Source organism: Syngnathus acus, chromosome 11, assembly GCF_901709675.1.
Source record: "Syngnathus acus chromosome 11, fSynAcu1.2, whole genome shotgun sequence".
NCBI classification, from domain to species: Eukaryota; Metazoa; Chordata; class Actinopteri; order Syngnathiformes; family Syngnathidae; genus Syngnathus; species Syngnathus acus.
The window spans coordinates 3,610,475-3,632,517 of NC_051096.1; the positions used below are offsets into that span (position 1 = coordinate 3,610,475).

Genomic DNA, 22,043 nt, shown 5'->3' on the forward strand with positions numbered 1-22,043 from the left:
GAGTCAATTATCCTCATTCTCTTCTTTCTTTTAAGGAAAACAAACAAAAGGTACGTTCAATTTTTATTTTCATCATGATAAAAACACGAAGATGCTGGTTTTCTGAACACTGGGAAGGAACTACAGCAAAGACAGAAATTGCTGGCTTTTTTTTTCTTGTTTAAGTATGACATCAATCGGCCACATAAGTACAAAATGGCTGGGCAGAGGATCAAACCAATGCTAATTCAAATATCAAATGACCAATGTCAATCAATAACCGGCAGTTTCACTGTGACTATTATTGGATCTCCTGAGGCTGTGTTGGTGCGCGTCTTCATTTCCAGTAGATACAAATTAGCAAATGTACCACAGAAATCTTTCCTATTAATTGAGCTTTTTGCTTTTGTGTATGACAAACCTTGTTGACGTCGCTCCTCTCGATTGATTCTGGACCCTTTTATCGCTGATCTGAGATCTGTGTCGCTTTAATTCATTTTGGGGCGGAGGTGTGTAAGCTGCGGGGGATAATGAGGCCCTTGGAAATGGAAAGTGCCCAGGTCATCTTTTCATAGCCGATCAGTCACGTCTTAAAGACGACGGGAGGACTTTTTAATTCGACTGCTAATAGACGCTGACCTTTGAATAATGGATGAGCACCACGTTCTGCTCTTCTTTAAAAAAAAAAAAAAAAATCTGCATGTCCTTGTCGTTGTCCTCCGAGGAATTTCTTTCCTCACTAGAGCTTCTTTCACACGGAGACCTGCTAAGTCTATTTTAGTCCTGACATTCCGTGTTAGGGTCTAAATAAAGTTGGCACTTTTTACAGCGGGGATTACCTCGACCCGTTCGGCCTGTCCCCCTCGTTCCGCCATTTCTACCAAACGTTGAGGCCTTTCCCTCTTGCTGAGTTTCCGTTTCTGCTCTACTTTCTCTTCCATTTCACCCGGACACTGTTCGCTTGTTGCAGCTCTGATTTATCCCGAAAATCTTCGACTCCCTCTTTGTGTTTTATTCATCGAGTTCGTTCGGTCGGCGTAGTGCAAAGAAAGCCGCATTTTCTTTTGTCTCCTGGACTCCCGCTGGATCCGAGCCCGCTTGATACCTTAACACCCCCTCATCTGCTTTGTTTTTTTCAGATAAAATCCTTGGAAATGGCGTCGGCAAAATTGGGCGCCGACATGAGGATGGAGATGGTGCAGATGATGTTGAAGACGCTGAAGGCTACGAGGCACAGACGGTCGATGACGGCACCCGCAAACTTCCACTGGTCGGCCACGCGCTCCGCTTCGTCCTGCTCGCGGAACCGATCCGCCATGTAGCGCACTTCCTCCAGGATGGCTTGAAGTAGCGGGTCGCCATGACCCATAACCTGGCATGCTCCGCTGCTCATGCCAACTCCAAAGCCACCTCCGCTGGAGACGATGCTGGGGCATCCGACGGTATCCAGGTTGGGCGCGGGAGGCAGCGGGGATCCGCAGAGGTGTGGGGGTGGACTGCGATGCCCCGCCGGGATGGTATTGCCCCTCTGGGTCGGATCGGACAACAGCGGCGGATCCTCCATCCCCTGGAAGTAGAGCAAGTTGCCGTTGTTGGAGCTGGATTGGACGTGGAGGTGAGGTTGGTGGAGAGAGGGCAGATTGTGAGTGTGCGCGGCCGGGTCGCAGTGGTTGGGAATGCTCCCGCTGTGCGAGCCTGAGGAGCAACGGCGGAGGTGGGGGGCGCACGCGGGCCTCCGGGGCTTTTCCGCCTCGCCGGGTCGCTTCATCCGCAGGAACCACGCCACCCATTGGAGAAGAACAAGCTTCACCTAGACACAGAAGTCAGCAGGTAAATAATGTACATTATGTCACATGATTGATTGATTTCAAAAAGTGATTTTATGGCCTTTTGTTATCGCCAGATCAAAGGATGAATTGGGGATCATAAAACTGCACAGAAATGGAAATCTGGAAACGATAAAATCTGTGCTATTATGACCTCCATGTCGGGGGTCGTCAATTTCATCATCCCGAGGTTCCTCCCTTGCTCCGTGCACAGGTAAATCAGAAAAATGTAGGAATAGATTATCCTCTAAAAAAAAAAAATCTATTTGGATCTATTTCAATCCTTGCTCAGCAACAGCACCAAGATGACGCAGAGCTGGATTCCCCGCAAGGGCAACGCCGCGTGATCCAAAGTGGTGGGCGGATGCTGCATCGCTACACTGGTTCCGTTTCTGGTAACAAACTCACCCATTTTGGCATATTCCCTCCGTTAGGATCATGGTGGTGGTACTGCAGGACCACCACGGTGGCGATGACGGACATCCCCACGATGATCATGATGCTGGCAAAGTACTGACCTTGAATTAAATAGAACAGATGCATTGAGTTCCACCAGCCCTTTAGTCCCCAGATCCAAAAGGGTCCCAGAAGACTCTCTGAAATCAACGCCTCCCTATTTAGGAGCCCGACGTGATGTCTTTGTATCACTTTTATATGGCCGTCGCGCTTCCCAGGTTGTAAAAGCTCTTTAATGAAGTCTCGCATTCATGCAATGTAGTCGTGTTTCAGTCCCCGTAAAAGTCTGATTAAATGTGAAACAGTGCCAGCGGCGCTATAAAATATGAATATATGACACTCGAGGCTGGTAATATAACTCGTTCAATTCGTCAGTAATCAGCTGACAAGCAGGACGTGTGGAGGGAAGGAAACGCCGAGCTAACCATAAAAGCAGAGTGATGAGCTGGAATGCTAAAAAAAAAAAAAAAAGGTGCTGAAACTGCTAACGTTTTCTTTTCGACATGTAAAATACATACGTTAAAAAAAAATGAAGGCCTACCTATGAGCGGCACCGAGTCAGACGTAGCCGGCATGATCTCAGCCACCAGCAGCATAAAAACAGTCAGCGACAGCAAGACGGTGATGCCTGAAATCAAACAAAAAAAAAAATAAATCGATCTCATCCAGAAAGTCAACTGGGCGGGCAGCCAAGTATTTTTTTTTTTTTTTGACAAACGACCCCTAGGCCTCATCCACTAAATTGCTTTTTGACATAGTGTAATGCTCGCCTCCATTTATTTTACACTGGGCCTAAACAGCATCTGCATCCAACAACAGCGCTGTCGTAATTCACGACTCCAAACACAAACAATTACCAAAAATGCTTCTCTGGCAGAAATATCCTACCTAAGTAAAAAAAAAAAAAAAAAAAAAAAAGGAAAGTCCACAATGTCCGGAGCATGTTCATGGAGGACGCAGCAGCTTCATCAATTAATGACATCAATAGCTTAATTGGCCGTGCGTACCAAAGGAGTCGGCGTATAACGCAACATCAGCGTTATTCCAATAAATACGCACTTAACTAGATATTCGCTCATTTTGTAAGAGTGCTCCACTTTCTTTTGCGCTCGCTTCCCGCTTCCCCGTCGTCTTCCTGTAATCTCCTCTCGGCCCCCCCCTCACCCCTTTCATTTGAGGGTTCAATGTGAGCGTATTAGAATCATATTTGCAGTAAAGAGGAGGGGGGGAGTGTCCCACTTGGAGATTTTTATGGCGCATTTCAGAAAGATGTTTTTTTTTTTTTTTTTTCACACCCCAAAATATCTGTCTGTGTGCGCTACATCATCTTGCAAGAATGGAAATTGATGCAAAATGTTCAAATTCTCTGTTATTTTTTTTTTTTTTAAATATATTCTTTTTTTGAATATACAAAAACAGTATAAATATGTAATCATGCTATCAATTATTGTTAATGGCTGTACCATAATTTATCTATTTTTTGCTCACCCAGCGAGATCTTCTCCCCTGAGTCGGCGGGCAGCACGAAGATAAGAAGCGTCATGGAGGACAGCAGCATGCATGGGATGAGCAGGTTGAGGGCGTAGTAGAGCGTCCTTCGCCGTATGGTCACCATGAAGGTCACGTCCGGGTACGGCTCCTTACAGCAGTCGTAGAAAACCACGTTGCGGGCGCCGGGCACCCCTAAGTAAGCACAATCCGTACTCGAGTACTTGCACAAAAAAAAAATTAGCAAACTGTTTGCATTTTGAAGGCTGACCGATGAGGTCCCACTCGCCGTTGGGCATGTAGCCCGAGACGTCGGCGTCGTTCATCTGGAGGTCCAACAGCCAGCCGTCGTACGTCCACGAGCCGAACTTGAGGACGCATTTTTGGATGTCGAAGGGGAACCAGCGCACGTCCACGTTGCACGTGCTCATGAAGATGCCTGCCAGGACACGTGATTGGCACGTAACTGTTTTCTTTCATACTTTTCATTTTAAAAAAGCAAAATAAATACTAGTACTACTGCAATGGCGTGTTGATGTCTCTAGGTGGCAGCAGAGCAGAAAAAAAACCAAAGCAGCAAATAGGTGAGTTTTTTCCATTGCACAACAATCAGGTGTTCCTAATGAAGTGTCCAGCCAGGGAATCATAGAATGTGCGCCAGCGCCTTCTTGGCAGCCTGCCTCTCCTCTCCTCTTGCAGATATCCATCTTGTAACCTTGGGGCGACACTTACAAACAAGAGTCTCTCTCTTTTGCGCTAGCTCGACATAGTCCCAAAATAAAAGTCCGTCATTTTAAGGAGTCTCTTTTTCACCAACGTGACATTTCGAGGCCCCGAGCTCGCAAATTTTCCATATTTTCAGATCGAGTGATCTTTGCTGTGTAAATATTCTTCTTTTTTATTTGCATTTTTAAAATAATATTGTAGGTTAGTCAACTTCGCAAATATTTGCAAAATGATCCTTTCTTGTGCATTTCTTGTTAATTAACTTGACTGCAAATAATTATTTGTCTCTGATCCCAATCCCATCGGTGAGGTATTTACACGCCGCAGTGTTCTATTAATAAACATGGCAGAGAACGCACCGTGACGGCGAGGTTCAACAGGAAGTCTATGCAGCCTTTTTGGAGGCATATGTCAACGGCGTGAAATATTAACCTTGGCTTCGCGGGCAAAGGCAGGGACCCGTGCGGAATGCTGAACGACGAGCCGACTGAGCGATAGCGGCACGAGAAGAAAGGCGGGTTCGCCCGACCGCGTCCGAACGAATTCTTCCATCAACTTTGTGTCGGGCAATATTAAGAACAATCTTGTATTTTCCAGTGTCTTCGTGACGCTCGAGTGACCCACCTGGAGGCAAATATTCAGCATATCCGCTGGAGTTGACCAGAACGTTGGTCTTAAAGGTGGAGTCAAAGTCGTCATCTGCGCTGAGGAAGCGTGACGGGGACTGTTAGAACATGTGAGTACGTGCACGTTTGTGTTTAAAGCTTACCTGTTGTATAGAAGAATATCCGGCGTCCATATTTGGTCGGTGGTGAAGCGAAGGTTTTTCACTCCGGGATGTTCGCTCTGGTTCCACTGGAGATAGTGGTCGAACCAGCTCTTGACACAAATTATTTTTTATATATGTTACTAATAGATCAATAGATACGACTCATATTTAAAATGAATAAATAGGGCAGGGGTGTCAAACTCATTTTTTTTCCACGGGCCGCATTGTAGTCATAGCTTCTTTCAGAGGGCCATTATGGCTGTCAACCCAAATAAATAATATTATGTACAGTAAAAGCTACAAAACAAACTGACAAATAACTCGTTTTCAAATCAGACGAGTAAAAACTGGTCAAATATTTTTAAAAAAACAGATATGATTAAAAGTGAAGACAATTTGCAATTCTAGTAATGACACGAATTTGATGCACAATTTCGTCTTCGCGGGCCACATAAAATGATTTTGTGGGCCGTATCTGGCCCCCGGGCCTTGAGTTTGACACCTGTGAAATCGGGCTCGACATGCAAAGCGCACCCTCTGGCCACATCATTACGTACACCATCAAATCAGAATACTAAGATGGTGTACCTAATGTTGCGTCCGGTGAGTCATATGTCCAAGTTGATAAGTACCACAAACCTCTCAGGCGTCCTTACCATCCGCAGCCACATGTTGGAGGTCAGCACCTGGTTCTTCTCATCCTACCAGATAACGACAGACATTCGATTTCTTTGCAATAATGGCGGCGTCCCACGAGAACGGCCCCACCCACCACGTCCATGATCTGGATCAAACTGAGCGAGAAGGTGACGGTGAGCGGGTGCGAGTCGTTGCCGACGGGGCGCTCCATACGGTTGTAGTCCTTCAGCAGGCTCTTCAGCAGGTTTCTCTGGTGAGGACCCCCTGAAGACACTGGAGTGACATTTGATATTTTAATTATGTATTTTTAAAAATGCTGATTTTTTTGGGGTAAGAAATGTCAAGTCACATGGTACAGTCATACTTCGACTATCAATAAAAAAAAAAATCAATTAACCGATCTATTTCCGTGCTCATTTATTACGTTTATCGACCAAGCCACCGGCGCTCGATAAAGCTGCGATTGTGCGACAAAGACGGAAGACTCACGGGAAACACAGCAGTCCGCTCAGTAAACAAAGTCCAATTAGCGTCCTATTGACGCTAATGAACCTGCAATGAACTTACTCTCAAATTAGCTTTTTGTTACCCCGTCTATGGCTAATTGCAATGTGTGTTAGCTTTGAGCTAGCAGAAGGTGTAGTTTCATATTTTAAATACACAACCTAAAATTGTCTTCGTTTTACAACCAGAATTTGAAGCCTCTGTGTGATTTGGTCTATTTATACATTATTTTAATTTTTAATCAGAATCTCTTTGTGGTCTCCCTTGGCGCCACTTGACGCCGACAGCAAACGCACGAGCGAGAGGCTGTCAAGTTTGTACGTTTCAGCCGCGCGCGCACACAAACACGAAGGATGCAGCAAGTCGAAAGCGTGTGCGATTCGTATGTGCGATTGCATTGATCCGTGCACCCCCCCCCCACACACACACACACACACACTTTCTGAGTCACACAAGATGACATGCAAGAGCAAACAGGTGACCCATCACATCCTGTACTTTTCCCTCTTCATCTTTTTTTTTTTTAACAGTTTGAATCCAAAATACCGTAAGGAGCTCACCCTGGATCAACGCCAAGATCCCCGAGAGGAGCAAAGCCGCCGAGCGCCACATCCTGATCGACGAGGAGGAGAAAGAAGAAGAGTGGCAGCAGACAGACAGGCAAGGCAGAAATGAGGAGGAGGAGGTGGAGGAAGCTGCAGCAAAGCCAAGGATGGAGCAGATGCCGGAGGAGAGAGAGAGAGAGACTAAGAGGAAGAGGTGGGACTAAAATGGAGAGCACAGTGTAAAAAAGAAAAAAGCGATCGACAGTGGGGGCAAAGGGGTTGAAGATGAAGGAGGGGGTCATGTTTAATGGGGCTGACTCTGCAAGATGACCTTATTAAACACAACACCATGACACGAGAACAAGGCTGAAGGTCGGAGTGAACACCAAACAAAAATAGACAAAATAGCCTTTTGTAGTAGCGCTACTCACTCCTGATTTCACGTCGACGGGCAAAAGCCAATTATCATCAAACTTTGTCACCATATCTGCATTTTTTAACCGGATTGCCAGAATGCTGATGCAAGGACCGAGAAGCTGATGAATGCCGAGCGGGAGGGAAGGAGGGAGCGAGAATCAGGTTAAGGAAAGAGTTGGATTGTATAATGGATGACCCTATTACCGGGAGTCTACGCTTAGCCCCCTCTGACCTATTTGGGGCCCCCTTTTGTCACGCTTCGCAGCCAGGCAAGGTGGGCCTCAAGATGGACAACATCCGTCAGACTTGGATGTCATTTTCCAAAGTGGGAGTCGAGGGTGGGGGAATAACTCGTTTGGGAAAACTCACCCATCCTTCATTGGGATTACGAAGAATTGACACTCGGGCTCCTTCCGGTGGTTTGTTTTGTTACTGCATCCTGGCCAATTAGAAATTCCTAAATTCCATCTCAAATATATTCATCGCATCCTTCCACGTTTTTAATCAGCTAAGGGTGTTTAAGTCATTCGGGACACATCTCGTTTAAATTGTTTTCTCGTTATGATTACTGCAGAAAATGAAGTCGGGGGGATGCTAATCCTTTTCGTTGAACATCTGTAGCAATTAGCGGCCGTGAGCATCTCAATTTAATTTCATTTAGCCCTGGATGCCAACGGGGTGATGCAATAATAACAGAGGAGACTAAATGAAAATTGGCAACACACACACAAGAATAGACATGCTAAGGCTTTTTGAGCACGACTTGGCAGCACATTTGAATTGACAGATGCAAGATGTTTGGAATAAGACTAACATCTGGCGGGACACTTCATTAGGTACGCTAATCCCATAAGAGTCATGGCAAAAAAAATAAGAATATGCTGTAAATTGTTGTTTAAAAAAAAAAAAAAATCCCCCGTGGCTGTTTGCTGATTAAGATAAATCAAGATCAAACTTTTCAGAATATTTGATTTTTGGTCCCATCCCAAAGTTGTTGATTTGGACTCTTCTTGTTATGGGCTCCTCTCGCTCCCCCTCCCACCTCTTAATACACGTCTCCTTCCGATTAGATAATACCATTCTTTATCCCGCTGCTACCCGGATCCAGACGACACCCCCCTTATTCGTCGTATCCATTTGCAGCAACCCATATTATCTGTAGATCCATCTGTCAAGCGGATTTGGATAAATGTGAGATGTCATTGTTCTGACTTTCTGGCTTAATATTCCACCTGTCACCTAAGGGCTGACATATTTGATATTTCATAAGATCATAAGTATTGGACCTCTCTTGATTAAACTGTAATCTGCCTAGTGGCCTCTTGAGACTTTTATTTTGTAGGTCTCCTCATCGCACACGTGCTGACCAAATTTGATGTTAAGTCCAACTTTTTCCAAAACTTGACTATGATCAAATAATCTGTCGCTTAAAATTGAGTTTGCTAAATGGTGACGCGATAATTATTGGAGGAAAGCTGATTGTTTGCAACATCTGCAAGTTGAGTCTGCGCCATCACTAAGCCCGGCTTTGAGGAAGACGTCCGGATGGCGGGACGGCGGCCAGGGACATGACATGGATATAAGTATGGTCAGTGATCACATGTCATATGCCTACACAAGAGGCTCATAACCTCATCAGGAATGTGGGCGGAGCTCCGACAGGCTGCTAGTGGGTGGACAGGTTTGTTCGGAGGGAGCGTGACCATTGTTATTGGATTTGATGATGTGATTGCATCACACCACTCCTGTACGTTCATCATATCAAGTGTACATATATTAATCTTTTTTTTTTTTTTTTTTTTTTTAAAAGGAAAGACGTGCAACAGGACAGATTTTTTATTATTATTCCACAGACAGCAGGATTTTTCCAAATCTCAAGAAATAGCAAATTCAGAGCTTGTTTTATAAAAGGTAAGGTATTTATAAATTCATTGTGTTGCCTGTGGTGCTTTTAGACTGACAAACTGGATACCAAATAATATTTTACAACTTTGGGAAGTTTCAGCCTTTTATTGAAAACAAAAAGGATTTTTCCAAAAATTATTTTTCAGAAAACAACAATTTTTTGTAAGGCAGCCAACAGCTACCCAAAATATATTTTATTTTTTAGTTTATTCCATAGCAATAATTTCATTTAATGATTTTTAGGGCAGAATTCTATGTCCAAATTTGATCAATTGTTAAAAAAAAAAAATGTTGGGGAGGGGGGTTGAATAATGTTGGGAGATACTTTTTTGTAACATATCCTCTCTCTCCTTCCAGTTGAGCCCATCCGTCACCATGGAGCGCTCCTCCACCTCCATGGTCAACATTTCCCTGGTGGACGAATGCGAGGTGGAGGAGCAGCGTTCGCTGCTGCCTCCCGCCAGAACACTCTCTCCCCGCCGGGCCTGCCCTCCCCAGTGCGGAATCTGCCCGGCCGTTCAGAGGTGCGCGGATCGCACGGTGTGGCTGGACCGGACCCAAGCCATGGCCACCATGCCTTTATACAACGGCTACCGGTGCACCCGAGCCCCGCCGTGCTCCCCCAGGAGGGCCGACAAAGTCAAATGCAAGGAGAAGAAACGTCAGAGGAAGGAGCATAAAGCCAAGGCTTCTGGAGCTTCCAGAATCCAGGTCTGCACTTTAAATGACAGGTCCCCCTTCAAAACCTCCGCCAGGCCCTCGGTCCAAAGCCTCCAGTGGCAGGAGATGAGCCAGAGCCTCCCGGAGATCATCGTCACCAGCAGAGACGACGAGCCGCCCCAGGAATCGCCCCCGAGCCAGGATCGGGGTCCTCTACCGGGGGCGCCCTGCAATTCCGACCCCAAACACAAAACGGAGTCCAAGGATGACCACTACTGGAAGACGCACAGCATCGGGTGGCGGCTGCTGCGTAGGAGGGCGCTCTTCCTCCGCAGGCAGCGGCTTAACGACTGCGCTCTGGCCGTGGGGACTTTTGGCGTGTTCATGATGGTCATGGAAACGGAACTCTCTTGGAGTGTCTACAGCAAGGTCCGGCACACGAATCAACGGGTTTCCTGTGTATGAATGATTAGAATCCATTCAACTCTAGTCATCAGATTTTGTATTATTAAAAAACAAAGAAGGCGGGGCCAGATCTGGTGAGTGACGTGGGTGTCAGCGAACGTTTGATATGTCTACATAGACATGGGACCTGCATGAAAAGGGCAATGTCCATAAAATCATGTTCATTACATCCTGCAAGTGGATTAGTCCACCGTAAGATTAGAAGATTATGTAGGATCTCCATAGATTGAGCTTTGTCATGACCTGTGTGTATATGTGTGCCACCCACAGAGCTCCATCTACTCACTCACACTCAAATCCATCATCACCCTTTCCACCATCCTTCTGCTGGGCCTCATCATAGCGTACCACTGCTGCGAGGTGCAGGTAACCCGACACGGGGGACATTTTTCATTGCCGTATCTGAAAGCTTCATCAGGGATAGTCTGATAAATCTGGCCGTCGTAGCTCTACGTCCACGACAGCAGCGCGGAGGACTGGCGCATCGCCATGACGACGGAGCGCCTGACCCTGATCGCCCTGGAGCTGGCGGCGGCGGCGATCCATCCGTACCCGGTGGGCCTGGTGGCCTACATCACACAGCAGAAGGCGCAGACGGCGCTGTCCGAGACGGAGCTGGAGATCGTGCTGGCGCTGCCAATGTTCCTCAGGCTTTACCTGCTAGGCCGCGCCATGATGCTACACAGCAGGCTCTTCACCGATACGGCGTCACGTAGCATCGGGGCGCTCAATAAGGTATCGCTTTGCAGTCGTACAATTAAGCATAGTGTGGTGCTGCTGTTTTGGCCAGCAACCAAAGTCACCTCTCCTGTAATCCCGTCAAATTGTAAATGCGGCTGAAGGAAATGACCTCTGTCTAGCTCACCTACAGCCAGATTGAGGGTGGGATGTTACATAATGTTAATCTCGGCAGATCCACTTCAACGCCCGCTTCGTGGGCAAGACCCTGATGACCACCTACCCCGGCACCGTGCTGATGATCTTCAGCGTCTCGCTGTGGCTCGTGGCGGCCTGGGGGCTGCACGTATGCGAGAGGTCGCTACTCCAATAAAAATCTTTTTTGGCCGAATTATGATTGAATTGTTCGAATAAATGTTTTTTTTACAGGCATCACAACTACAGGGACCTAAGCAGCAACTACATGGAGGCCCTTTGGATGGTGTCAGTCACCTTCCTGTCCATCGGCTATGGAGACGTGGTGCCTCACACCTACTGCGGACGCAGCATCTGCCTCCTCACCGGGATCATGGTAAGCAAAAATTTGATTTTTTATTTTTCTCAGACAAATGTTTTAAAACATTCCCTCGCAGGGGGCCGGCTGCACCGTCCTAGTGGTGGCGGTGGTCGCCAGGAAGCTGGAGCTAACGCGGGCTGAGAAGCACGTGCACAACTTCATGATTGACTCGCACATCTCCAAAAGGGTTTGCTAACCGTTAACACGTCTCATTCGATTCCGTAGAGTGAATATTGTTTTGGGTGCAGATGAAGAACGCGGCGGCAAACGTGCTGAGGGAGACTTGGTTCATCTACAAGCACACCAAGCTCTCCAGGGAGAAAGATCACACCATGGTCCGAATGCACCAACGCAAACTGATGCTCGCCATCCACCAGTAAGTGTCCATGTCATCATTTGACTAGATAGAAAAAGTCGGTATAACCATGTATGCACTGTCCAGGCTCCGGCGCGTCAAGATGGACAAGCGAATCTTAGCAGACCAGGGAAGCACACTGGTGGACCTCTGCAAGGTGAGAGAGGCAAGTGCACTAACCGCTGAGCGAATCTCCAGCCGATTGCCAACGCACCGTTCTTGTGACCTGTGTCTCCTCTGGGACCCTCGCAGTTACAAACGGCGCTGTTCGACGTGCTGGTCGAGGTGCAGGGCTGCCGGGCCGAGCTGGACACGCACGTCCACGGCCTGGAGAAACACGTGGAGGAGCTGCGCGAGGGCTTCCGAGGCCTCATGCCGCTGCTGACCAGTACCTTGTCCACGCAGAATTCATCCATACGCCACCTACTGCGTGAGAGGGAGAAGACTGCCGGAAGGAATGAGGCGAGGTAGAATGAAAAGTGGGTGTCTGGCACCCTCTAGTGGAAGAGCGGGGACATGCTGCTCGTGTAGTGAAATAATAGTGGACTTGAACCAAAACTTTTCTGGAAACGTTTATGTTCTAAAAATGTTTTCCTGGACACATTATTGGTGGTGGTCAATTGTGCCATTAAATTCAAGTTTCACCATATTTGTGTTTTGTTTCTTTGTGTGACTTAAGAGGTGAAGCTGGACGATTAACATGATGCAATAAATGAGCAACTGCACGGTAAGTCCCGTGTCAAAAATAGCGGAGCGGACGTGTCCTTGAGCAGTTGGTCCACGTCTTCCTATCTCGTGTATAAATACATGTGCTCACTCATATTTTCGCTTTACGTTTGTATGGGGAGCATCTTTAAGTCGCCATCACCTGTCAGCCTTCAATCAACGTCAAGATGTCGCTTCACTTGCACTTTTGATTCACATTTCTAATTGGTGGAATGCACCCAAAGTATGCGGCTTGGATGAAATACGATTGGATGACGAATGTAATTGTGCTCATTGGTGGATCGCTCGCTCACGTGAGTCTATCTCGAATTCTGATTGGTGGAGAGGCTTCTTGGGCTGACGTGACGCAGATCAGAATTCCCGAAGTTCCCAAGTTCGAGGGGACGATCGGAGGATAATAAGTGGATAATCGGGACTGGAAATTATTGCCGAGCGACGCAGGGTGAATATGCCGTGCCGTGTGTTTGCATAATCATGGCATCGCACGTGTTTGTGGCCCGTGATTAGCCCTGCGTGAAGGCGGAAGTGGTTTTCCATCCTTTGTTTACCATCACGAGAACGTCGAACGTGTTCCCTTTACTTTTAAATTCATCCTTATGCACGTCCAAATGCAAAAATTAAATTCCTCTATTCGCCTTGACGTAGGGGGGGAAAAACGTGACCTCAATGCCGCGATTGTCAATTTTTGGCCTAATTTCTCCGTCACTCACGTCAAAATTCGCATATAAGAGGGAATTTGTCATTCAAAGGATGCGATGTTACTAGAATAGGAGCTAACGCGTCATCACCTAACCCGTATTACGCTTTAATCCCGTCTTTATTACGTGCGTGTGCACGTATCAAGGCTATTATCGTCCGTATAATCAGCGGCCATGGTTGCACACTAATGTACACCTCTGGTGAAGTTTTAATTTGCAAGATTTGAACAAGTGGTGTCTTCTGCAGGAATCTACGAAAAGGTGAAAATAGCGTTCCCTGTGCTGTGCCAAGAGGCGCCTCAAGATGGCAATGTCGGACCACAGCAGCAGCACTGGCAGTAGCGGCTCGTCCACCAACAGTTGGACGCTCCTTTCCCCAGAGGTAAGGCCCCATTGCTGGAACTTCTCCAGACAAGCCAAATACTCAAAGGTCAAAGGTAATGTAGGTGTGTTGTCCAATTTTAGACCCGCTTTATAGAGTGGCCGATTTGAAAGGCAGGACTATTTGTCGTATGGTGTACCACAGGGTTGATTTCTGGGTCCCCTCCTGTTTTCATGGTCTTTGCTACATCAAGGTTCCATCTTTAGCAAAACACAATTTGTCGGAGGAGTTTATTTCTATTTTTGTTTATTCTTCCACAGGAAGTAGCAGCGGACAACGCAGGGGCGCTGGATGATGGCACGGAGAGCCTGGGCGACGCCCCCAGCCTGTCAGAAGACATGGCGACAGGTACGCAAAGTCAAGATAAGGTTGTGGTCGTGATGTTGCAAAAAGATCTTGTGTTATTCCAGTTGTAGCTGGGGAGATCAAGCCCAGTGACATTCCAGTGGAGTGTGTCTTATCAGAAGAAGGCCACCAGGTTGGTATGCGACCTGCACAGTCATTATGTCAAATTGACTTGCATATTTTAAAGCAATGATAGATAATTACACACACATACTTCTTGCCAGGTGTGTCAAGAGACCGACCCAGAGACCGGTGACGGTCCCGTCCTTTGCTGTTCTCTCCAGCCTGACCAGCTCGTGGCGGTCGACCCGGAAACCCAGGCCCCTGTCATTCATGACATCGTGACCAGCTCGCCCAGCGACAACGAGCATCTGGGCGTGGCCTTCGTCTCCAGCATCGATTTCGGGGGACCCCGCGATGTCGCCGAGCCCGACGAGACCCTCCAGGACGCAGACGTTGCAGAGGAACCGGATCCGGTCATCCCAGCTGAGACGCTCAGCGCCTCAGAGCCTCCTTTGGATCAAGACACCGACGTCAACAAAGATCTCTCAGAACCACCAGTGGGCCCCGTCCCGGCTGATGATGTCATAGCACCAGAGAGCATCGGTTCAGTCCAGGCAGAGGAGGAGAGTCCATTAGAGGTGGAGATGCAGGAGGAGCAAGAAGAAGGTAATTGTCATTGAATCCATTTCCACACAAGATTTCAATTGAATGAATTTATCGTAGAAACCCCCACGAGTCACCACGGCGACGGACTCCGCAGGAGGACGGTCGAATCCGGGGCGAAAGCGTCAGACGTGGAAGAAGAGGAGGACGAGGATGAGGAGATGGAGTTCCATCTGCCGAAGAGAAAGGAGGAGAAAGCGTGGTGGTCGCTGAACAAATGCATCATGGGCGTCGCCGTGCTGCTCTTCCTGGGCGCCCTCTTCCTCTCCGGTGAATTGCTTGACTGACTTAGTCAACAGACATGTGACCTTTATGCTAATACTAGCTGCATGACTTGGAAAGGGAGCAAACAAATAGTTTATCTAAAGCGCTTGACTCATGCTGCAAAAGCCAAATAACCAGCTTCCTTCCACTTGACCGCACAAGAAAAATATCCAAAGAATGCGTCCTCACGTTTGCCGCCGTCTTGCATGGCTAAGAGTGACGGCTTGTGTTTGTGCTTGACAGGCGACTTTGAATCGCCTGACGTGAGCGACGAGGAACAAAGCCAGGTCTGTTTGCACGCTTCCTCTTGTCACAGACACTTTGATTAGGTACACAAAATATGCCCACGCGCGAGCCGTGTTGACAAATGTGTCTTTACAATGACAATGAAACGCCTGCTATTTATTTTAACGAGTTTAATTTAGAGTTTGGATCACAACAAAATCCAACTTCTTTGCTTTCCCCTCAGAAAGCGTCTGACGATCAAAACGAGATCGGATTCCGCCTCAACGATGAGCTGTCTGCAGGTTCGTCTCACCCTGTTGTGATTTTATTTTTTCTCTGTTCCGCCACTTTATGACTCGGTCTGTGCAGAATTCGAAAGCGTCTTGGATATGTTTGACACGGATGGCAACAAGGACATCAACATGCAGGAGTTGGGCACTGTGATGAGGATGTTAGGAGAAAACCCGTTGAGGCGGGAATTGAGTGAAATTATTAAGCAAGCCAAAGACAACGGTGAGGAAATTAAAACGCTAAAGTTGAATATTTATTAATAAAATTCCTATGCAGCTGACAAGCTTCAATGGAAGAAGAGGCAAGAGCCAAAACAAGATGGCAGCAAGTGGCGGAGGCGAGTGTGGGAGCTTTTGGAGAAGATCCGGCGGGAGATCTCCGAGGGGGTTGAGCGTTGGAAGAACAAGGACGTGGAAAAGCCGCGTAAAGACGAGAGGAAGGAGAAGGAGCGGAAGCGCCGTGACGAGTGGGAGACCAAGAAGCCCCAGCGCCGGCTGGACCGGGAGCAGAGGAGGAAGGAGAAGCCCTGGCGCGGTCACCACAAGCAGCACGCCATGGCCGACTTCTGGCGGGCGCAGGAGCAGAAGCTGCGGCGCCACGCCCGCCACCACCCCTGCGGCTCGCTGGAAGACTGCGCCGCCGAGGAGGGCCTCTTCCCCGTGGAGCTACCCGAGTTCGAGGAACTCCTGGAGGGCTACCTGGGCAAATTAGAGGGCTCGCCTCAGGAGAGCAAGGACTTCCTCCGCCGGCTGATCGCCGATTTCTTCAGCGGCGACGTGTTCGCACACAACCGCTGGTTGTTCGCCGACTTCGCCGAGGACGTGGCGGACATCTTGGAGGACATGGCGGATATGGAAGGCACAGACGAAGCCCTGGAGGAAGCCATGGAGGAGTTTGAGCGGGAAGCTCTCTGGAAGTTTGCCGCCATGGAACAACATTAAACGGGGAGACTTTGGCGGACATCTTGTTGCCACCAAAGCTGTAACCATATTTCACAAATGCACCCCCCCCCCTCGCTCCTGTCACTCAATAAATTAGGGACACGCCCTGCTGCAAACAGTGAAAAAATAATTACAGATAGTAATAGTAAACCCCCACAGTTAAAAAAAAAAAAAAAAAAGTGATGACTCATTGCAAACTGTCGAGCAGGCTGAATCTGCATTGTTGTGTGTTGCTTTGCTAGCCAAAACAGCAGCACCTACCAAAGCAGGTGAAGTTGATTTGGAGAAGGTATCCACTAGAATGTGACTATTAGCATTGCTCCACAGTGTTGCTAACCAAAACAGCAGCACCTGCCAAAGCACAATAGCTGAGTGTGGCGTTTGACGTGTGTGATGGAGTGGACTATTTTGTGAAAGTTGTTTGCCACACAGTATTAGAGGTTGTGTCCACGATGTTGTCATATTTATGAATTTTCTATTTATTTAGTGGCGTGACACTTTGGAAGTTCAACTCGATGATGTGCCTTTTTATTGTGAATTTTTATTTGGTCCTGCTGGATTCAAAGAATGTAATTTTGAGAAAGACAAATGTGACCTTTTAAGTGCTTCAACCATATTTATCTTTAAGTGACTGGTTTTTTTTTTTGCTAGTTTAGTAAGTGCATGTCTGACAGATTTGCTTCATGCCCTTCTTCGATTCTGTCGAGTGATAAGTTCAATAAACGATCCCCTTAAAATCAATGAGCATAGTCTTGTCGCTTCCTTCTTAGCATGTTAGCATTTGGTTAGCGATTGGAAAATGAAAATTTTGCTTCAGAGCAAAGAATGTTAGCAATGACACGACGGAACACACGTTCGTTCTGACGAAACCGCAGCAGAAGCCGATCATGCTTTGAATTCCCGAGCAGGTCAACCCGTGCGCACATTCGGCCCAGAATTCTCTTGTGTTAAGCCCAAAGAACTTCTGTTTTTATTTCCAAACACGTTTTGCACTTCCCTGTCAGTCGCTGGCAATCTTTTGCAGGTGTCTTGCCGATCACGATGACCTCATGTTTTGTATAAGCTTCATTCTGCTTAGACGGGCATGATCTGCTCTATTTTGTGTGTTGGGATGATGTTATCTGTGGATCTTTGCATGCATAGGTCCTCTCATCAGCATTTTGTGGTGGAAAATGAGGGCAAGTGGAGCATTTTCCGCTGATCCCTGCATCCCGATACGGCGTATAAATAGACGGGCATGATATCGGTGAGGAGAAGACATCCCTGCTCCTCGCACATCACACGGTACGCTGTATATTTTCTCTCGATATTTCCCGAGAGCTTACATTTGTTTTTTTATTTTCAGGTGAAGCCAACATGGAATCCGCCATCTTGACTTTGGTCAGCCAGTTCAAGGCGTACGCGGGCAACGACGGGTCTGCTAGCACGCTTAGCCGAGATGAGTTCCACCAACTGGTCAAGTCGCAGCTGCCCAACTTTGTCAAGGTATGGCGTTCAACCGAAAGACATGATGGCACTTCCTGTCCTGCATTTTTTACATTAAGTATCGGTGATTGATATCGGCGTACTTCACTAGTATCAACATATTCTCTTTATTCTTGTTCAGACCGGCGATCCGGGCGCGGTGGACCAACTCATGTCGTCTCTGGACCAGAACAACGACGGCGAGCTGACCTTCTGCGAGTTCTGGCAGTTGATCGGGAAGCTAGCCAGCAAGCAAGGCGGCTACTGAGCTTAGAACATCGCCGCCTCGCCCGTGCTTTTTTTTCCTGGTTAACCATTGGCCCCGATTAAAGGCATCATTGTCTCCACAGCTCCTTGTCATTCATTCACTGTACTCACGACCTTGATTTAGTGGCTGTTGTAATCCTACACACGGCGTATCTGGTTGCACCCAGGGGTGCGGCCGAACTCTGAGATTTTAAAAAGAATTGTCGAAATTAGGCTCCAGCTCACCTGGAAAAACACAATCTTATTATAATAGTAATATTTGACGAATCCAGTTTGATCAATTCAGCCTTTGCGGGTTACAAAGCATCACCTCGTATGACTTTGCTTTTTTTGTGCATGAAGTGTGTTAAAAAAGCACATGAAGTCACTCACGCCAAAACCGCACACAAATCCACTCAAACTAATTGCAAGCCAAACTCAACTTGCATGATTTCTCGGTGGAAGTTGGCCCAGCTGTTCCACGATCCCTCCTCCTTTTTTTTGTGTGCTCTTCCAGGTACACGCCCTTTCACTTGTCAGTGGGGGGAAAAGTTTGAAGGGAAGCAAAAAAAAAAGAAAAAAAAGAAAAGAAAATCACGGAAGAGAGTTTAGCAGTTGTACGAGTTTGGCAAGTTGCGTGGACTCGAAGCGGGAGTCGCTGCAAAACCACGAGGAGAAGAAAGGGCGCTCCTAAAAGACACTTTTTGCGCACTTTTGCACGTTTGATCCGACGCTTTACGGTGAGTGGATTTATTGTACGTGTCTTCTTGGGAACTTTGCCTCGTCATTTTGTGCCACGTTTCGACTTTAAAAAAAAAAAAAAAAAAAAAGTTACCCCACGGCTTTTTCGCTGCGTTTTTTTTTTTTATTTAAAAAAAAAATAAAAATAAAAAAAAAAAAAAAAAAAAAACGCAGCGAAAAAGCCGTGGGGTAACTTTTTTTTTTTTTTTTTTTTTTTAAAGTCGAAACGTGGCACAAAATGACGAGGCTGCGTTTCGATGCGTTCCATTTCATAAGAGGAATTTACAAAGCCAATAATTGAATAAATAAATAATTTAATTTAATGATTATTTTTCTTTCAGTTCTTTTATAAACCCCTTTTCCTAGTTTGCTTTAAGTATCTCCGAGCATACGCCAAACGTCCAAAGTGCGCAAAAAACTTTGCATGCATGATCGATTTGGCGTTTTATGATCCGGGTCCACCCACACCGAAGGGAAGGGTGTGGAAAATGAGGCCCGTGGGCCATACCACACCGACCACAGCAATCGAGCGGCCGACTGCAATAACTGTAAATGAACATTAGTCACAAAATGGTGAATGAGATTAAAGTGTTACTTCTTTCCACACACAAAAAATGTTAAGATAAAGAAGTGTTTGTTGTCCTTAATAATGTTTATGGAGTGGAATAGTCATAAGTTGTTTTTGATCTTGGCCACTAGAGGGCAGTAAATCAGACGTAAATACAAAATAAGAGTTTAATTTCTGGCAGAGGATAAAGAATATATACCAGTGGCTCTCTGTCCATCTGCTGCGACCATTCACGGTCACAACCTCGACATGCTCCCGCGTTAATATTTGATGTCGTGCGTGCATTGTCGTGAGCACCCTCGGATCACGTTCGCCCAACACGAGCGTCGTTCTCCAACGGGCAGGGAAAGGGGAAACCTCTAGTTGTAAGGCGTGTACATTTCAGCCGGGCGGAGGGGAGTTTGTTTTTCCCAGGGCTTTTAGGACAAATAAGGCGGATTAGTTGGAGGTCGTGACGCGGGACAAGGCTGAATCATTCATGTGAGAACGGACACAGAAATACAAATGTCAGCGAGCGCCCTAGAAACAGTGGTGGCAAGGCATCAAGTACTCCAACGACAGCAACATTTGACAGCTCACACCCTGCTTTGTAATTGCTTGCAGATTGAAGTTGTTGCTTGTTTGGCGCCACACTGGCTCCACTGGAGGATGGGAACATGTTGCACAAAATTTGCAAGAACGTTGTGCTAAGCAGTGTCACGTGCGTGGAGCTTTTGCGGCACGACGCTGAAAGTATGTCGCTTTGCTCTCGTCGTGGCTTTGGGGTAAAAAGAAAGAAGGAGCGGGTGGTCGGCCTGTAAATTCCTGTGCCTCAAAACAGCCGTGAATGGAATTCCTGCGAGGATAGGTCAGCCCCCCCCCCCCCCCCCCGCTCTTACTCACACATGCTTTACATCTTCTGAGCAAAAGAGGAAGTGGAAAAGCTAGCAAAAGAAAAGGAATCACAGCGCTAAACACGGAATTTAAAAGGGGAATATGGATTTACATTTTTTTTTCTTGAACTTTTTCAAAATGTAACTCACTTCAAACTGACACATTAGCTTTGAAAAACAATCTTCACAAACACAAAAGGTCAGGGGAGCGTATGAGAGCCTAAGCGAGAGTGGATTGGTGACACAAGATGAGCACGGCGGGTAATCCGAAACGACGGCCGGCGGCGGAAGCCTCATTAGATCGGATGACCTATCAAAGATCGCGACGGCCATTGCGCCTTTCAATCACACGCTTGGCTCTTCTCGCACACGTCACTGTCACGTCAAATGGAATCTTTTTCCATTCGCGGTATTTCAACGGAATTTAGCTAGCTAGCTAGCTACTGGCGGTTTCTCATGTATTTTATGTTTGTTGTCAGAGAGGGGAGTCATGGAGGAAGCCATTCAGACGGTGGTCAAGGTCTTCCTGAAGTCCGGAAAAGGAAAGGAGAGTTTGGGACCCAAAGACTTCCAGAACTTGGTCAAAAGCCAACTCAGCAACATCCTCACGGTCAGGAAACAAAATGCTAATAAGAATCTTTTGAGAACCGCAGTTCTGTTGTGATTCATTGTGGGTCGTCTCTGTGTAGGACACGGAAAGCAAGGAGGCGGTTAACAACATGGGGAAGGGGCTAGACGAAAACAAGGACGGCAAGGTGGGCTTTGAGGAGTACATGAAGCTGGTGGGCTACCTGGCTAAGACCGTGAGCGAGCAGCGTTGCCGTGCCAACGATGGCCAGCCGGCCCAAAACGCCCAGAGTGCCGCCGTGGAGAACGCCACCCCGGAGAACGCAGCCCCCAAGGTGGAAACCCCGGAGGTCAAGCTTGAAGCCAAGGCAGATGGAAAGATGGAGATGAAGGTGGAGAAGAAGGAGGTGGAGAAGCCTGCCGAGGTGACCCTACCGGGTATGAAGATCACCGCACCGAGCGTGGAGTTGTCCTCAACTGGCCTGGACGTGACCCCACCTGGCGTGAGCGTGACCTCAACTGGCGTGAACGTGACCTCACCTGGCGTGGACGTGACCCCACCGAGCGTGGACGTGACCCCACCGAGCGTAGACGGGACCTCACCGAGCGTGGAGGTGACATCCTCATGTGTGGAGGTGGTGGTGAAGGAGGAGATCGCCGTGGCGGAGGAGACGGAAAAGATGGCCGAAGATGCGGCGGAGAAGACGGCCAACGCGGCTGAGGAAGAGGCCGAGAAGAAGCCTGAGGAATCTGCCTCCTCGTAGGGGACAATCATTCCAACCATCCTTCCATCCATCACACAAATAATAATAATATCCAAAATAATAATTACACTCCATCAAAACTAAGAACCACTACAACAGCTAAAGGCCTAAATTTATGACAAATATATGACCACTAGCTAGCTTACTTGATATATGGAACATCTCTTAGTCGTTAGCCATTGATGGCTACAGACGTCAAACATCCATTTTAATTGAGCTGCCAGTGAACGACTTAATAGCATTTTCTAGCTCTCTATTTAGCTACATGCGATGTACAAATACAGTAATCCCTCGTTTATCGCGGATAATTGGTTC

The 22,043-nt window shown here is 47.3% G+C and overlaps 5 protein-coding genes across 8 annotated transcripts; 4 read left to right on the forward strand and 1 right to left on the reverse strand.

The window, feature by feature from the left end:
- Positions 1-50: 50 nt before the first annotated feature.
- Positions 51-7,038, reverse strand: chrna11 (cholinergic receptor, nicotinic, alpha 11). Its single transcript, XM_037264533.1, has 10 exons — positions 6,948-7,038; positions 6,017-6,156; positions 5,901-5,945; positions 5,245-5,354; positions 5,100-5,179; positions 4,021-4,188; positions 3,750-3,944; positions 2,803-2,889; positions 2,214-2,323; positions 51-1,789 (listed from the first exon to the last, which is right to left on the reverse strand). Exons 1-10 carry the CDS (start codon positions 6,997-6,999, stop codon positions 1,115-1,117), a joined length of 1,662 nt encoding a protein of 553 aa, XP_037120428.1. The 5' UTR covers positions 7,000-7,038; the 3' UTR covers positions 51-1,114.
- LOC119130663 (small conductance calcium-activated potassium channel protein 1-like) lies at positions 7,035-12,617 on the forward strand. 2 transcript variants are annotated; one of them, XM_037264527.1, is made up of 11 exons: positions 7,035-7,146; positions 9,160-9,260; positions 9,612-10,343; positions 10,650-10,745; positions 10,827-11,114; positions 11,293-11,414; positions 11,487-11,628; positions 11,690-11,800; positions 11,862-11,989; positions 12,056-12,134; positions 12,221-12,617. In XM_037264527.1, the coding sequence occupies exons 3-11, from the start codon at positions 9,630-9,632 to the stop codon at positions 12,437-12,439; spliced, it is 1,899 nt and encodes a 632-aa protein (XP_037120422.1). In that variant the 5' UTR covers positions 7,035-7,146; positions 9,160-9,260; positions 9,612-9,629; the 3' UTR covers positions 12,440-12,617. The 2 variants fall into 2 exon arrangements, with proteins under 2 accessions (XP_037120422.1, XP_037120423.1); XM_037264528.1 differs by having other exon boundaries at positions 12,056-12,125.
- Positions 12,618-12,799: 182 nt separating this feature from the next.
- pbxip1a (pre-B-cell leukemia homeobox interacting protein 1a) lies at positions 12,800-17,247 on the forward strand. Of its 3 annotated transcripts, none has more exons than XM_037264530.1 (10): positions 12,800-12,987; positions 13,640-13,774; positions 14,035-14,122; positions 14,185-14,252; positions 14,344-14,788; positions 14,846-15,055; positions 15,293-15,336; positions 15,519-15,576; positions 15,644-15,787; positions 15,842-17,247. In XM_037264530.1, the coding sequence occupies exons 2-10, from the start codon at positions 13,697-13,699 to the stop codon at positions 16,504-16,506; spliced, it is 1,800 nt and encodes a 599-aa protein (XP_037120425.1). In that variant the 5' UTR covers positions 12,800-12,987; positions 13,640-13,696; the 3' UTR covers positions 16,507-17,247. The 3 variants fall into 3 exon arrangements, with proteins under 3 accessions (XP_037120425.1, XP_037120424.1, XP_037120426.1); XM_037264529.1 differs by lacking the exon at positions 12,800-12,987 and adding an exon at positions 12,994-13,136; XM_037264531.1 differs by lacking the exon at positions 12,800-12,987 and adding an exon at positions 12,994-13,136 and having other exon boundaries at positions 14,404-14,788.
- A 421-nt stretch (positions 17,248-17,668) lies between these two features.
- Positions 17,669-18,319, forward strand: s100a11 (S100 calcium binding protein A11). Its single transcript, XM_037264540.1, has 3 exons — positions 17,669-17,790; positions 17,852-17,991; positions 18,113-18,319. Exons 2-3 carry the CDS (start codon positions 17,863-17,865, stop codon positions 18,236-18,238), a joined length of 255 nt encoding a protein of 84 aa, XP_037120435.1. The 5' UTR covers positions 17,669-17,790; positions 17,852-17,862; the 3' UTR covers positions 18,239-18,319.
- Positions 18,320-18,786: 467 nt separating this feature from the next.
- s100u (S100 calcium binding protein U) lies at positions 18,787-22,043 on the forward strand. The gene is made up of 3 exons (XM_037264534.1): positions 18,787-18,956; positions 20,877-21,007; positions 21,087-22,043. Exons 2-3 carry the CDS (start codon positions 20,888-20,890, stop codon positions 21,726-21,728), a joined length of 762 nt encoding a protein of 253 aa, XP_037120429.1. The 5' UTR covers positions 18,787-18,956; positions 20,877-20,887; the 3' UTR covers positions 21,729-22,043.